The 17,420-nt window shown below is 46.2% G+C and overlaps 1 protein-coding gene across 1 annotated transcript; it reads left to right on the top strand.

The window, feature by feature from the left end:
* The first annotated feature begins 1,986 nt into the window (after window positions 1-1,986).
* On the top strand, window positions 1,987-2,456 carry GNG8 (G protein subunit gamma 8). The gene is made up of 2 exons (XM_056846153.1): window positions 1,987-2,103; window positions 2,327-2,456. The coding sequence occupies exons 1-2, from the start codon at window positions 2,020-2,022 to the stop codon at window positions 2,453-2,455; spliced, it is 213 nt and encodes a 70-aa protein (XP_056702131.1). The 5' UTR covers window positions 1,987-2,019; the 3' UTR covers window position 2,456.
* Window positions 2,457-17,420: the final 14,964 nt, after the last annotated feature.

Here is a 17,420-nt window from a genome sequence, read left to right as displayed (position 1 = left end):
TCCAAGGGAAGATGTAGAGCCCTGGCTTGATATGCAGAAAGTCCTGGGTATAATCTCTGGTATCTCCTCTAGTTAAAGCATCTTGTGTGGCAGACTGGGAAATACCTTTCTGTCAGGGCAGATGATCCCGAAAAAGGCAGATCTGACTTGATATGAAAGATCTTTAGATGTTTGTGAACTTCCAGTAGGCACCTGTCCAGCCCTTGATAAAGGATTATGTTCCAGATATATTTGTGTATATTGAGGTTGGGGTAGTTGAGGTTTGTTATAAGTCAGTGTTTCTGTGAACAGAGCCACTAGTCCTGAGTGTCTGGGAAATTGCTGAACTCCTAACAAAGATATGTAACATGTCCCTTAGATCAGCCTCTGTATCAGAGGACTGGTGAATGGCCAATGTAACACCCATTTGTTAAAAAAGGTTCCAGGGGGGACCCAGGAAATTACAGGCCAGTTAGCTTAACGTCTGTTCCAGGTAAATTGATGGAAAGCTTTATTAAAGATAGACTTGTCAAGCCTATAGAAGGGCAAGGCCTGCTGAGCAAAACCCAACATGGTTTCTGTAAAGGTAGGTCCTGTCTCACTAACCTCTTAAGAGTTTTTTGGACAGGAATGAGCCTGTGGACATTGTGTATTTGGATTTCCAAAAGGCTTTTGACAAAGTCCCCCACCAAAGACTGCTAAGCAGACTTCATAGTCATGGGATAAGAGGACAAATCCTCTTATGGATTGAGAGCTGGCTGAAAAATAGGAAACAGAGAGTAGGAATCAATGGTCAGTTCTCACAATGGAGGGATGTGAGCAGTGGGGTCCCTCAGGGATCTGTGTTGGGACCGGTGCTTTTCAACCTATTCATCAATGACCTGGAGTTGGGGTTGAACAGCAAAGTAGCCAAGTTTGCAGATGACACCAAATTATTTAGGATGGTTAAAACAAAATTGGACTGTGAAGAGCTCCAAAAGGATCTCTACAAACTGGAAGAATGGGCATTAAAATGGCAAATGAGTTTCAATGTGAACAAGTGTAAAGTGATGCATACTGGGGCAAGAAATCCCAACTTCACATATACACTGATGGGATCTGTGCTGGCAGTGACAGACCAAGAAAGGGATCTTGGGGTGGTAGTGGATAGCTCGATGAAGATGTCAACCCAAAGGCAAATTCCATGCTGGCCATAATTAGATGAGGAATTGAGAATAAAACTGCTGCTATCATACTGCCCTTGTACAAATCTATGGTGAGACCACACTTGGAATACTGTGTACAATTATGGTCACCACACCTAAAAAAGGATATTAGAGCCTGAGAAGGTGCAGAAAAGAGCAACCAAAATGATTAGGGGACTAGAGCAACTGCACTATGGGGAGCGGTTAAGATGCTTAGGGCTGTTTAGCTTGGAAAGAAGGCGGCTAAGGGGAGACATGATAGAGGTCTATAAAATTATGCATGGCTTGGAGAAAGTGGACAGGGAGAAGTTTTTCTCCCTCTCCCATAACACTAGAACACGGGGTCATCTGCTGAAGCTGGAGGGTAAGAGATATAAAACAGATAAAATAAAGTATTTTTTCACACAACGCATGGTTAAATTGTGGAACTCCCTGCCCCAAAATGTGGTGATGGCTGCCAACTTGGAAGGCTTTAAGAAGGGAATGGACATGTTCATGGAGGAAAGGGGTATTCATGGCTACTAGTTAAAATGGATACTAGTCATGATGCATACCTATTCTCTCGAGGATCAGAGGAGCATGCCTATTATCTTGGGTGCTGTGGAACACAGGCAGGATGGTGCTGCTGCAGTCATCTTTATGGCTTCCTAGAGGCATCTGGTTGGCCACTGTGTGAACAGACTGCTGGATTTGATGGGCCTGGGTCTGATCCAGCACGGCTTTTCTTATGTTCTTATGTCTGTGTTCCGCAGAGGAGCTTGATCCAAGGGTTAGTTGTTTCCACTGAACTAATTCTCCATCTCTTTCTACCTGGATCTGCTGTCAACAGGTTGAGCCTTTAGCCTGGTAAAGAATAATGTCTAACAACATGGCCAAAATCGCAGAGGCCCGCAAGACAGTGGAGCAGCTTAAACTGGAAGTGAACATTGACCGCATGAAGGTGAGATTTTTAATCAACTCTGTCCCCACCCCCCCAGACACATGTGCTGGTTTCTTTTGTTGTCACAAAGCAGTCTGCATAATGCAATGATTTCACAGCTTCCATGGGCAGCCCAGTGTGTTGTGCTTTGCAGTAGTCAAACCCCAAGATTCCAGAAGCGGTGCCTTACTTTTTATTTCCTTGTTTTCCTGATTTTGGAATCCTTCTTCCCCATCTCTGATAGGTATCCAAGGCAGCAGCTGACCTACTGGCTTACTGTGAAGCCCATGCCAAGGAAGACCCCCTGGTGACGCCAGTCCCCTCTGCAGAGAACCCTTTCCGTGAGAAACGGCTCTTCTGCATAGTTCTGTGAGCCTGAGAAGTGAGCGGGGGATACAACCAGCTCCTCCCAGGCCGAGATGAAGAGAGAGGGTGGGGCTTTCATTTTGATCTTCCCTTTGATAGGTTTGTAAATTGATCAAATGGAGAAGATAGATCACGATTGGTATAAATCGTGTTAGTCTGTCTGTAGCAGTAGAAAAGAGCAGGAGTCCAGTAGCACCTCAAAGACTAACGAAATTTCTGGCTGGGTATGAGCTTCCGTGAGTCACAGCTCATTTCTTCAGATGTTAGTCTTTAAGGTGCTACTGGACTCTTGCTCTTTTCTACAGCTGGGGAAGGTATTTGGGGATAATGTTCTCATGCAGGAAGAATAATCTGTACTCCCCTATGTTATAAATAGCAGCAGGAGGGCAAATTAGACCAGGAAAATGGTATGAGGGGCATGTTGAAAGTCCCCCCCCCCAAAAAAAGGTTCCTTTACCATTCTTTTATTGTAAAAGGCAGACAAACATGCTATCTGGTGACGAATCTGCCACTGGTAATCTGGTTTTTAATTGTGCTGCTACGGATTTATCCCAAAGTTTCACCTTCTCTGCGTGGGATGTAACAATAAATGTTTTGTGGTTTTCTTTCTGAAGTCTTGCTCCTGTTTTCTTAGACCCTCCCAAGATCTTCTCTTCCTGCAGCCTAAGGGGAACAGTCTACAAGAGGCATCTGATGACGGGAGCTTTGGCTCTTGAAAGACCCCCCCCCCAAATCATGTTGGCCTCTAAGGTGCTCCTGGACTCAATTCTAGCTCTTCTACCAGAGGCAGTTATTTTTTTGGGGGGGACTCAGGGGTATGTGGAAGAGGGTGTTCTAGTTTGGGTATCTCTGGGACAGCAGATGGTCTTACAGCAGCCTAACCCCCGCTAGGATCGGCCCCATCCTCCCTGTTACCGGAAAGATTAGGATGAATTTCACAGCTTGAGCGATTACAGACATAGTTTTCTGAATTGGGAAAATGTTGTGGCTGTTTGGACATCCCCCAAGGGCCCAGCCTGCTCAGCCGACACCCCATCGTGGTTTCATGGCTGATTTGTTTTTTGGATTTTTTCCCAAATCCTGCTTCTCCAATAAGATATTTGCAAGAAGCCATTACGAAAGTGGGGCTCATAAAAACCTAGCCTGCCAGGCACGGCAGAAGCTGGAGCCTCCCTTGGGTGCAGAGCTGGAAGGGAGGCTGACACTTGTATTTACGGCTTCCGCATTAGCCAGTTGCTTTGCAGTGTTTTCCCTAGTTCCATCTTTTATCGAGACCTGATTTATGGGCTATTTGTTTTATACATTTCCTTTTATTTTATTGCACAGTACAAAGTTGTCATCTACACAAAAATGAAATTGGTGCTCTTTGCTGTCCAGAGTCTGTAGAAAACACTACTGAAGTTTCTCAGGGCTACTTCTGTTCCTTTCTTTCTGCTTCCACCTGAATTTATTGCTGTTCTCTCCCATATAAACCCCAACCTTGTTCAACCCGTGAGTGCTTTTTAAATGTGCCAATACAAAATGGCTGCCAAGAAAGGTGGGGCCAACCACAAAATGACTGCCAAGAAAGGTGGGGTCAATCACAAGATGCTGGGAGGTTGCAAACTGTGACCAGGTGCAGACACAAAGCCTTGGTCTGTTCTGAAGCATCTCCTGCTCCTGCGAGACTAGGTTCACCAATAGGATTGCCAGTCTCCAGGTGGTGGCTGGAGATCTCCTGGAATTACAGCTGGTCTCCAGGGTACAGAGAAAAATGTCACTGGAGAAAATGGCTGCTTTTGAAGGTGAACTCTATGGTGTTGCTGACCTTCAGGTGGTGACTGGAGATCTCCCAGAATTACAGCTAGTTTCCAGACTGCAGAGGTCAGTTCCCCTGGAAAAAATGGGAGCTTTGGAAGGTGGACTGTGTGGCATTATACCCCACTGAAGTCCCCCCACCCTCCAAATTTCACCATCCAAGTCTCCAGATATGGGTTGCCAGGCCACTTGGATTGGCCGGCTCGGGAACAGGGATCATGTGTGCAGGTGGCGCAATTACGTCACTTCCCACATTGTGGCGAGCCGCTTCACCACACAAACCGCCAGTAAAGCGGCCCGCCGTGATGTGGCGCTTCTGGGTGTAAACTGGAAGCGACGGAATCGCATCAGGACGGGTGTGCAGGATCCCTGCCCCAAAAACCTCTTGCCAGAGGAGAGGGAAAACCTGGCAACCCTACATAACCCAGAACTGGCAACCCTACTTACCAACCTCCAAGGTGGGGCCTGGAGTCCTCCCAGATTTACAACTGATCTCCAGACTACAGAGATCAGTTCCCCTGAAGAAAATGGCATATTTGGATCGTGGACTCTACATCATCGCATCCCTGCTGAGCTCCCTCCCCCTTCAAAACTCCACCCTCCCCGGTACTACCTCCCAAATCTCCAGGAATTTGCCAAACTGGAGTTAGCAACCTATGGGAAAGTCAAGACTCATTCTTTGCTTTGGTGAAGCAGGAAGTGGGTGCCAGGAACCAACATGAGTGGGTACTAGGGTTTGCCAGCTCCTGGTTGGGAAATGCCTGGAGATTTTTGGGGTGGAGCCTGGGAAGGGTGGGGTTTGGGGAGGAGAGGGACCTCGGCATAGTACATTGCCATAAATTCCACCCTCCAAAGCAGCCGTTTTTTTTCCAGGGAACAGATCTCAGTAGCCTGGAGATCAGTTGTAAAAGCACAAGATCTCCAGGTACCACCTGAAGGTTAGCAACACTAGTGGGCAGGGGACCCTGTTGGGGAATTTCGATGTTGCTGTGAACACAACTTAAATTCATTCCGCAGTTTTCATATCTGAAGGCATTTATTAGGATAAGGCATGAAAGAGAAGGAGATTCATATGGGTTTTGTTTTTGAAAGAATAAGGAAAGAATGTCCTGACTCCTGGATCTTTGCTGACCCCTTCCCAACCCCAAGGAGGTACAAGTCCAGGGTTTAATTCCTTTGTCTGCCACAAAGGCCAATTAACTCTCCGCTCCTTCAATTAAGACTCCAGTCCATGCCTCAGAATTGAGTTAGCGTCTGTTAATTGGCCATTTGTTTTGATCCTCTGGCCTATAACTGCCTTGCTGGCTCTGTCTAGGACCGGGGCTTTTCATCCAGTACTTCTGATCTTCAGCAAAAGAGCATCTTCTATCGAGTGGCTTTTTGCTTTGGAGCCCTCAGCATGCTGGGAAGTGCATATGACATCACTTCCTGTTTCACCCCCCCTGTACACCATCATCAACACTTTGTAGTGTCTCTTTAAGCAGAAGTGTGTTGGTTAAAAAACAAACTGTATTAAGGCTAAAACTGAAAGTGCATTTATTTTTGGTGTAGGAGTACCAATGGTTAGGGTTGCCAACCGCCAGATGGTGGCTGCAGATCTCCTGCTTTTACAAGTGATCAGCCGATAGGGATCAGTTTACCTGGAGAAAATGGCCACATTGGCAATTGGATTCTATGACATTGAAGTCCCTCCCCTCCCCAAACCCCACCCTCCTCAGTCGCTGCCCCCAAAATCTCCAGGTATTTCTCAGCCCAGACTACCAATGGTTAAACTGATGGTAATGTCAGACTAGGGTTGCCAATCTCCAGTTGGGGGGCTGGAGATCTCCCTCAGTCACACAGTGAAGATCCTTGTGCTGTGGTGGCAGCTGCTGCCAAAGCAATGTTTTTTTAAATCTTCACAGCCAATCAGAAGCCCTGCTGGGCAAAAGCCCCACCTGGCCCCACCCACTTTCTAAAAATACTTGGAGGGTGCCAGGATAGGTGTCGGTGGGTGCCATGGTGCCCACGGGCACTGCATCGGGGACCCCTGTTCTGTTGTCACTTCACTTGTACAATAGGGAGCAGAATCCCACCATAGAACTTCCATAATCCCCTGGCTGATCCATAGCATAATTTCTCAGGAAATATGGCCCCTAAATAAGTCTCAAAGAAAGGGATGAATTAGGGGGGAAATTGTATTAAGCCATCCGATTGTTCTTTGAACAGAACAGAACGGGGAGTGCCACAGATTTAGCAAGAAGGAGCCCTGGGAATCGACATAAATATAAATATTACATTATTAATTTTGCTCCCATTGGGCCCTGACCTTTGGAATCCCAGGTGAGGGCAGCTCATCACACCCATGTCTACGCAGAAAGGGGAAGGAAAGAGTCAGTGGCAAAGGGCAAGAAATGGCGCACAAAGACTTGTGAGAATCTGGGAAAGAATTTGCATGACTCACCCCGAGACAGATGGAAGCAATTACCAGGACAAGAGGAAAAAGCTGTCTCTCACGCTTCCACATACAAACCAGAGAATCAAACTGATACCCAAGGTGGTGAAGACTTCCTCAGTAGGGGAGGAGATGCATGAACTCTTTGTATGGACTCAGGTGCTTTGTTCGCTTCCCCAACTGAAATGAAACTGCCTTACTTTTCTCCCCATCCCCAGTCCACATTGGAACATTCCTGCATTTCAGACAAAGCTTCGCTGGGCGAATTTCTGACTGACACACTAAAGGCAGAGCCAAGAGCCAAGCTGGGAAATAAAAGATGAAAGAACTTGCCTGGGATTCCTCAGTGAGCGCACGACTGTCAGCATCTTCTCTTCTGGCAGGGAGTGCTCCCCGCCCCACGCCTTTCTTGGCATAACATCCGTCTGCTTCAACAGAGGACATCTGTTCCTCCGAAAGAGGGCTGTGATTTGGGGGAGCTTCGCCTGTTGAATTTCTGCCTCATGCAATTATGGGCAATCTGAGTACTTTCTAGAGAGGAAAACACGGTCAGTGGAGAAAAATCAGGTTGTGGGGAAGGATCTGGGAACAGATGGAGCAGGCATCACTTCACTGCAGAATTCAAGTTTTAAAAAGGAGCAGGCCCTAGGGTTGCCAGGACCCTCTTCGCCACCAGCGGGAGGTTTTTAGGGAGGAGCCTGAGGAGAGCAGGGTTTGCAGAAGGGAGGGACTTCAATGCCATAGAGCCCAATGACCAAAGCGGCAATTTTCTCCAGGAGAACTGATATATATCGACTGGAGATCAGTTATAATAGCAGGAGATCTCCAGCTAGTACCTGGAGGTTGTAGAAAACGTAGAAAACTACTCACTATACTGTTAACAAACAATTGTAGGAAAGAAACAGTAAAGACTCAACTTATATCAAACATTGTATTCACTGTGTCTAAATATTAAACAAAGTGCAACAAAGAGCAACAAAGACAATCAGTGATACATATAATATACAAATATATACAAATTAGTCATAATAGACCAACAAAGATGTTTAAAGCATAATAGCTCTCTCCTAAGGAAATGAAGACCAGAGAGTCCAAAGAGTCCAAACGAAAGACGTAGGTAAATATCCCAGTGTCTGTGATGGCAAACGTTGCTCCAAAAATGTTCAATACCAAAGGCGAAAGGAAAGAGGAAACGCTATTCTGGATATTCGTAGTGCTTTCACCATAGCATAGCTTTATCAGCCTATAAATATTAAAATGATATGATACGTTTTGTACAAGTTGGTACTCTCATATAAATTTTATACAGTCAAATAACCAAATGCAATTCTATAGATAAGTGTCTTACCTCACAAATTAGAGGAAAAAGCCCATTTCAAATAGTATCTAATGCCTGGGAGGTTCATAATCTTTTTTTGAAAAATTAAATTCTATAAGTATACTTGTATTTTTTTGAAGGTTTTAATCTATTTTAATATTTTAGCTTTTAGCTCTGTGGAAAGTGACCAGGAATCCGAAGCAGCCTCGGACAAAATGAAGGCCACTTTAATTAAGCGTAATTACCCTATAGAAGTTATATGTGAAGCCCAACGTTGTTTGTTAAAAAGACTGAAAATAAAACTAGCAATATTTTTTGCTCCTTAACGTATAGCAAGCTAAAATATTAAAATAGATTACAAACCTTCAAAAAAATACAAGTATACTTATAGAATTTAATTTTTCAAAAAAAGATTATGAACCTCCCAGGCATTAGATACTATTCGAAATGGGCTTTTTCCTCTAATTTGTGAGGTAAGACACTTATCTATAGAATTGCATTTGGTTATTTGACTATATAAAATTTATATGAGAGTACCAACATGTACAAAACGTATCATATCATATTAATATTTATAGGCTGATGAAGCTATGCTATGGTGAAAGTGCTACGAAGATCCGGAATAGCGTTTCCTCTTTCCTTTCGCCTTTGGTATTGAACATTTTTGGAGCAACGTTTGCCATCACAGACGCTGGGATATTTACCTATGTTTTTCGTTTGGACTCTTTGGTCTTCATTTACTTAGAAGAGAGCTATTATGCTTTAAACATCTTTGTTGGTCTACTATGACTCATTTGTATATTATATGTATCACTGATTGTCTTTGTTGCACTTTGTTTAATATTTAGACACACTGAATACAATGTCTGATAGAAGTTGAGTCTTTACTGTTGGGCCCACCGAGGGTAGGGCCCAGGAGGCAAAATTCTGGGGATTCTGGTCGCTCATGTAGCCATGGGGGGGGAGATTTGAGGGGGCAGCTCGCACTTCCAGTCCACGGTCACAAAATCACCGTCAGAAAGTTCTTCCTAATGTTTAGGTGGAATCGCTTTTCTCTTAGTTTAAATCCATTACTCCGTGTCCTAGTCTCTGAAGCAGCCGAGAACAAGCTAGTTCCCTCATTAACATGGCATCTCTTCAAATATTTAAACATGGCTATCATGTCACCCCTTAACCTTCTCTTCTCCAGTCCTTTTCTTGTATGGAAGGAGAAGGGTCTGAAGACAACCAAGATGGTTAAGGGTTTGGAGCCCCTTTCCTGTGAGAAAACACTGATGAGTTGAAGGCTTCTCAGTTTAGAAAAAAGATGGCTAAGGTGGGAGGGAACATGATAGAAGTTTATAAAATTATGCATGGGGTAGAGAAAGCAGATGGAGGGAGATTTTTCTCTCTCTTTCATAATACTAGAACACAGAGACACCCAAGGAAGCCGATGGGCAGTAGGTACAGGACAGAGAAAGGAAATATGGCTTTACTCGATGGCCATTTATGCAGGGCTGTTTCCCTTGGGGTCACCCCACCAACGGCTCCGGTGCTTCGTTTTCATGCATAATCAAAACGAAGCACCAGAGCCATCGGTGGGGTGGGGTGTCAGCGAGGGAAACAGCCCGGCATAAGTCGCCAATGAGTAATTAAATTGTGGAATTCACTGACAGTACAGGTAGTAGAGTACCCAGCTTGCTGGGGGTAGAGGGAAGATGACTGGGGAAGGCACTGGCAAACCACCCCATAAACAAAGTCTGCCTAGAAAACGTCGAGATGTGACGTCACCCCATGAGTCAGGAATGAGTCAGTGCTTGCACAGGGGACCTTTACCTTAACCTTTAGAGGTAGTGATGGCCACAAGCACATATGGCTTTAAAAGGAGGTTGTTAGGCAGATTCATGGAGGAGAGGTCCACCAGTGGCTACTAGCCAAAGGGACTAAAGGGAACCTCCTTTATTAGAGGCAGTATCTCTGAATCCCAGTGCCAGGAGGCAACACCAGGGGGAAGACCTTGGCCTCTGTGCCCTGTTTGTTGGCCCTCCAAGGCTGACCACTGTGTGAAACAGGATGCTGGACTAGATGGACCACAGGTTTGATGTGCCAGGTCACCTCATTTCTTCTTATGAGAAGTCTTTGTGTGCATGAATATCTGGAGCTGCTGTATACTGAGTCAGGCAGAGAGTCCTGAGGCTAGTGATGGTTGTCAAGCCAGGAGAGGTCTTTCCAAACACCCTGAGTCTTTAACTGGACATGTGAAAGATGAACTTCATTGGACTTTCTGGATGCTAGCTGAAGCCATTGACCTTTAGGGATAGCAGCCCCCAAGAGGGACCTGGGGATCCCCCAGGATTACAGCTCATCTCTAGACTACAGAGATCAGTTCCGCTGGAGAAAATGGATGCTTTGGAGGGGACTCTGTGGCATTGTACCCAGGGCCGGATTTAGGTTTGATGAGGCCCTAAGCTATTGAAGGTAATGGGGCCCTTTATATGTCCAGCTGTCCTTTGTCAACAACAAATTGTCGCTGTTTTTTGTGTTGAATATATGCTATATGGTAATTTATGGACCTAAATTGCCATGCAACCAGTCCATGCAGAATGTAGGCACCCTATATAGAAATGAGCAAACCAGTGATATTTTAGGGAGCAGGCTAGCAGGCGGGGCCCACTACTTACAACACTGTTGCTGTATGTAGGTTTTATTTTATTTGTTTTTTATCTTATATTTTGGAAATGTACATCCAGGTTTTTTTTTCCTTTAAATTTTTTTTGGGGGGCCCAAGAGAGTGGGGCCCTAAGCTACAGCTTGTTTAGCTTATACGTAAATCCGACACTGATTGTTCCCCATGGAGGTCCCTCTCCTCCCAAAGCTCCACTCCCAAATCTCCAGGAGTTTCCCAACCTGGATCTGGCAGCCCTACCCCCCCCCCCATCTCCTGTTGGTTGCCAGGGGGGACCTGGAAACCCTATTGACCCTCCAGGGTTGCCAGCTTTGTCTGGCAGCAGCTCTGCCAGGGCTCAGGCAGGGAAAGGCCTCACCCAGCATTTCCATCCCCTTGAAACTGGAACTTTCTACATGTCAAGCAGATGCTCCCCTGCTGGGCCACCATCTCTCCCCTCAGAGCAATTAACTCTCTCCCCATCAGTCCAATTAATTCTCCCCTAATGAAGTTTTCTTTTATCCTCCTTGCTGGTGGTGGTGGTGGGGCTTCATTTGGAACAGCCTAGGGGATACCCGTGACTGCCAGGTTCTGGGTCTCTGCAGAGAGGGTGCCCCAGCTCTTTAGCTGCTGTCGACCCCTCTCATTCCTCTTAGGGTTACCAACCTCCAGGTAGTAGCTGGAGATCTCCTGCTATTACAACTGATCTTGAGCCGATAGAGATCCGTTCTCTTGGAGAAAATGGCTGCTTTGGCAACTGGACCCTATGGCATTGAAGTCCCTCCTCTCCCCAAATCCCACCCCGTCTAGCACAGAGATCCCCAAACTTTTTGAGCCTGCGGGAATTCTGTCAAAAGGTGGTGGTTGCAAGTACAAAATGGCTGCTGCAGGAGGCGAAGCCAAAACTACCAAATGAAATTGCATTTGACCCCCCCTCACCCACAGAGAGACTACAGGAAGCCCCAACCTTCAGTTTGCAAGACCTGAGCGAGGCTGTCAACGATAGGACATTTACATTTTGGAGGTTATTAATTCATAGGGTTGCCATATGGCTGAAATGACTTGATGACACATAATAGATACTCAGAGACACACAGGATTTCCTGGCACTACCTCTAAAATCCAGCCTTTGCAAATCTAGAGCGGTAGCCATGCTGGCCTGTTGTGACATTTTAAACCCTAATAGAATTGAAGTATAAGCTAATGCTTCAAATATACCACCAGGTTCCCCCCTCTTTTTCCTTTTGTGATGTTGATGTATAAAAGGAGGATGGTTCAGGTAGTCACTCCTTGGAGAAGACTTCCGGGATTTAAAAGACCACAGTTGTTAATTGGAACCAGTAATTATGAGCTGTCTTGTTCTGGACAACTAGACAGAATTTAATTTAATTTTTTAAGGTTAAACGGAAATCTCCTTCCTTTAAGTTAAACGGTCCACTCTGAGTCACTTGCTGGTCGGATTGTCTCTGCGGTCGGAGACCTTTCCTTTCTCTTGGTTATTGAGCTCTTTGTTTGGAGTTGTTGTAGCTCTTTCGTGTATTTGCTTGAGAGTATTTGTGCTGTGAAGCAGTCCTAGTGGTGTCTACCCTTTTAATACCCACAGCTTTATATTTCAGTATATTGAGGATCGAAAGCAGGGGTCCCCAACATGGTGCCTGCTGACACCTTTCCTGGCACCCGCCAAGTGCTTTTAGGAAGCAGGCGGGGCTATTCCCAGCCAGGCTTCTGATTGGCCATTTGATTAGCTGTGCAGATTTTTTAAAATGTTGTTTTGGCAGTATCTGCCACCATAACACAAAGATCTTCACAGTGGGACCGAATATAAACTGTGGCAGCCATTTTTGTGGCTGTGCCCACTGTGTCAGAATTCCATTGGTGCCCACAGGCTCAAAAAGGTTGGGGACCCCCGATTGAAAGCGTGGAAGCAGCAGCCTCATCCTCCACCCCAAAAGCGACCAAGCAAGCAGAAGGCCTGTGCCGTTCCAGCCTTGCCAAGTCAATCTCTCGGCCAGGAGCAAGTGTGGGGTAGTCTGTCCCACATGCAGGGAGGTGCAATGCAGAAATAGTTTTCCAAATGATCTCCCACTGCGGGCTGGAGCATGCACTGACCAGTGACTATCCTGCCACACTTGCCTTTGGACACGAAGAGGAAATGAATTTAGGAGGGTTCGACTGGAAGTATTGGTCTAAACCAACATGGTGCCCTTGGGTCATTAGGTCATTTATGCATGGGAGTTTTACCTGAGGTTCATTGCTCACTGGACCCACACTTTCCTGTTGGGAATCTCTGCACCAGCAGTCTCCAAACTTAAATCAAGTCCCCGCCCCTGCAAATGCTCCTTTGTTACTTTCTAGTGCTTACTCAGCTTACTTTCTAGTGCTTACTGTGAGAGAAAAGCCCTCCCCTGTGAGAGAAAAAACCCAATGGCAGCATAAAAAAGCATTTTAAGAACAAAAAAACAAAAAAGGGAGCAATCTGAAAGGAAGGGGGGGGGAGAAACCCAAGCCTCAGTTTTAAAAAGCCTTTCTTCTGCTCAGAAAGAGCTCAGAGGAAGCAGGAAGCATTTGAATCCCTGCCTCTTTACACACTGCTTTGTAATTGGCTGCATGCTTTCTGTAAGAGAAAGCAAGCTTCCGTGTCCCTCACTTTGCCTTATGCATGGGGATTTCACCCGGGCTGAGCTCAGCGGAGAGGGAAGAATCGGGTTAACAGAGGAAGGGAAGGGGCCAGACTTGTGAGGTCTGGCAGCGAGGTCATCTCTAATGGACGGAAAACTCATGCAGAACTCCACGGAACAGCCAAGACAGACCGGGGGCGAACGTGAGTGAAAGTACCCATGCATAAGCAACCTGTGACACCTTTCCTGGTGTTTTTAGGAAATGAGATGGACAAGGTGAGGCTTTTGCTTGGCAAGGCTTCTGATTGTGTTTGGCTGTTGTGGCCCTTTCTTACATGCCCAGAGAAACACCGATCACCACTTTGCGGGCTGGAAGCAATTTCCCTCCAGGCCAGATTGGTCAGGGATCCTGGAAGATTTTTTTGGACCATCTTCTGGGCATGGAGTAAGGGTCACTGGGGGTGTGGGGTGTGGGGCGGGAGGCAGTTGTGTATTTCCTGCATTGTGCAGGGGGTTGGACTAGATGACCCTCTTGGTCCCTTCCAACTATAGGATTCTATGACTCTATTCTATGATTCTTTCTACCTGATGTTTCCAAATGAACATCTTCAGTATGCTTGAGCCTTTTGGGTGGATGCGGATCGGCCTCCTCACTTTCAGTGGTGAGTGTGGAGAAACTTCCACAGACCCCGAGACTGAGGTTCCTCCAGATTGATACTTTTATTACTTTTACACAAATGATATTGACATCTTGGCCATCTTGGAGGGCATCTTGGGCATCTTCTAGGCATGGAGTAGGGGTCACTGAGGGTGTGGAGGTGGAGGTAGTTGTGAATTTCCTGCATTGTACAGGGGGTTGGACTAGATGACCCTGGTGGTCCCTTCCAACTCTATGATTTTATGAGTCTATGGTTTTATTGAATGCCTGCAAAATAAAATCACAGTAGACAAACTTTCCTCTTTCTGGTTTTATACAAAGTAATAAAGGGAATTTAAAAAGCTCAATTTGGTATGATGTCACTTTACCATAGTAAGCAAATTGAAATGGAAAAATTAGTTGTTGAAGAAAAGGGAGGGACCACAAGGGGGAGGTGTGGTTAGACGAAAAAGAGCCCATGCTAAGGGGGAAAGGGGGGGACCAGTTATACTCCTTCGCCCAGGGCCCAGGCAGCTAAGTTTGCCAGCTCTGGGTTGGGAAATACCTGGAGATTTTGGGCATGGAGCCTGAGGAGGGCGGGGTTTGGGGAGGGGAAGGATTTCAATGCCATAGCGTCCACCTTCCAAAGCGGCCATTTTCTCCAGGGGAACTGATCTCTGTCACCTGGAGATCAGTTGTAATCCCAGGAGATCTCTTCATTATTTAAAGTATTTTATGCCACCCTTCTACCAAAGTGGTTCACTAAATAAAACATTTTAAACAAAACAAATAAAACAGCTCAACTAACACCAGAGCCTAAATAAAAACATATGTGCCAGACCTACGAAACTGAATGGTCTTTAAAAGAACAGCAGCACTTTAAAATAGGATTAGTAGTGGAACAGATAGCAACTGATAAAAACCCTGAAGCAGTTGATGGAGTGCCTACCTGGAGATAACCAGAGACATGATGAAAATGAGCAGAAGGGATGTGCTCATCCTTTCTCCCTTAATCAAGCAGGTGGGCTTCTTGGTTCCAAAGAATATTGTCATCTTCCTCAGACAATCTGAATATGGCCTTCAATGCCGTTCGTTCTTGGATGGCTCCAGTTAATATGCGGATGGAAGACTCTTTATAGGGTTTGGAGCTTACCTATCCTGTGGTGGCTTACCTGGCCAGCTGCAGTAACTTGGAGGCAGTCAACCTCTGAATCCCAGTGCCAGCAGACAACCTCAAGGGAAGACCTCGGCCTCTATGCCCTGTTGTTGGACCTCCAGAAGAACCAGTTGGCTGCTGTGTAGGACAGGATGCTGGACCAGATGGACCGCTGGTCTGATCCAGCAGGGCTGTTCTTAGGTTCTTCTCTCCCACCACAAGGCCCAGGATGCTGAGCTTGCAGCGGTGGTGGCTGGCACCTTGGCATGTTGTAGGCAACTGATGGTTCCACAGGAGGTTGCCATTTGGTCCATCTCCAAGTGGGCTTGCAATAGGCTGTGGTTCTGGAAGACCTGGGGTTTTGCAGGCTTAGCTGCCCCTTCAGAATGATATCCCTGAGTATCCCTGGAGAGCGTGCAAAGAGCTGCTAATGACACTTGTACTGACAATCTTCCAACAAGAAGGGAAAGACAGAGGGTGCTGCTTGGGCATTTCCCCAAGTTTTTGTGGGCCGGCCAGCTGCTTTTATTCCAATTCCAGAAATCAAAAGTGGTCCAAGCAAACTGTTTTTTTTTTCTCTTTTGAAGCTAACATAGAATGAGGATATTGTAAAATTATCATAGTATTGAAGTCTTCCTTGATGGGTCTAGCCATACAGATCTGCCAAGACATTACCTAATTGCATTCTATGTGCTGTACTGGGCCCGCGTCTCCAGATAATCGAGGAAGCGCCCTTTCCATTTGGAGCCAGATGACCCTTTCATTTGTTCCTTAGAACCCTGTGCAGATAACTGATTTTCTTCTGTTATGATTTACCAGCCAGTGGCCATGGGGATCCAAAAGAAACATTGTGACATAACTTTGCCTTGACTATTGGCTGACCCTGATGGAGGATATGAAATTATACGAATGCCAAGCGTTTAGCGTGGGCTCAGAATAAAACCAATGAATTTGCAAAATGGGGCTCCATTTCCACAGCTCGAGGGACCTCCACCGGTTCAATCATGCCAGACCCCTGCTAAAAAACCCACTTGGTACTTTTAATTAGGACCAACCAAGATAACACAAAAGAGTCTGCCAGCGTTTGAGTTTTCCAGAGCACTCAGTGGCCAAAGGTACCACCTGATACCAGCTCCACCCAACACCAATGGTCACCTATTCATATCTGCTTGGCATTAAGTACAGGATACAGAGAAGAGGCCTTAAGAGCAGGGCTGGAAATGTCTTTCTTCTTTTTTTAACATGCAGCCTGATAAAGAGTTCTGGAGAACCTGAAAACTTGCACATTGTTTTGTGTAATTTTAGCTCGTCCAAATAAAAGGGTGCCCACGACGTGGCTTTTGTCCATGAGGGATACCGTACACTCTCCACTGGTGCCGCTGGTGCCGCTGTGACTACACTGAAAGTGGTGGCAGAGCAAACACCCCCCCCCCCATTGGAGACTCCTGTTCTGAAGCAAATTTGAGCAGAAATCACCAATTTTGATACGGGAACAACCTGAGTGCCTTGACCTGCTTGCTCCATCCCAAGATGGCCACATTCCCATGTGCTTACTCTGTTGTGAAGTAGATAAAGGACTGCACTCAAATTTGGCCAATCTGTTGATGATCATCCTGAGTCGTTGGGGTTTTCTATCTTACAGGCCACAAACTGAGCATGCGTGAGCATGAAACATGGCACCTCAGCCGAGGCCAACTGGGAGGGATCCAAATGGACACCTACATGGGAGTTAGGGTTCCTGACCCTGGATTTGGAATTTTTTGGAGATTTGGGGACACTGCACTTTGAAGAGGGAGGAAGCTCAACAGGAAAGTGATGAGAGAGAGAAGGGAACCCCCAACGTGGTGTCCCTGGGGCATAGCACCTGCCAATACTTTTCCTGGCATCTGCCAAATGTCTTTAGAAAGTGGGTAGGATAGGGTTGCCAGTCTCCAGATGGTAGCTGAGATCTCACGGAATTACAGCTGGACTCCAGGTAACAGAGATCAGTTCCTCTGGAGAAAATGGTTGCTTTGGAAGGTGAACTCAGTAGCATTTTACCCCACTGAAATCCCTCTCCTCCCCAAACCCTGGCCCCTCCAGGTTCCACCCCCCCACCCAATCTCCAGGAATTTCCCAAGCCTGAGGAGGGCAGGGCAATGGGGTATAATGCCATAGAGTTCACCTTCCAAAGCGGCCATTTTCTCCAGGGGAACTGATCTCTGTCACCTGAAGATCAGTTGTGATCCCAGAAGATCTCCAGCCACCACCTGGAGGTTGGCAACCCTAGTCCACATGGTTCTCATGGACAAATAGAGTCCTTCAGATGCTATCCCACTCAGTTCCTCAATGAAAGAGAGCCAGCGTGGAGTAGTGGTTAAGAGTGGTG

Source organism: Euleptes europaea, chromosome 3, assembly GCF_029931775.1.
Source record: "Euleptes europaea isolate rEulEur1 chromosome 3, rEulEur1.hap1, whole genome shotgun sequence".
NCBI classification, from domain to species: domain Eukaryota; kingdom Metazoa; phylum Chordata; class Lepidosauria; order Squamata; family Sphaerodactylidae; genus Euleptes; species Euleptes europaea.
This window is presented reverse-complemented; position numbering and strand designations above follow the sequence as displayed.

Coding starts and splice junctions, on each gene's coding strand:
- GNG8 (XM_056846153.1), top strand. CDS start 2,020: ATGTCTAACAACATGGCCAAAATCGCAGAGGCCCGCAAGACAGTGGAG. Junction 2,104..2,326: donor TGAACATTGACCGCATGAAG/GTGAGATTTTTA, acceptor CATCTCTGATAG/GTATCCAAGGCAGCAGCTGA.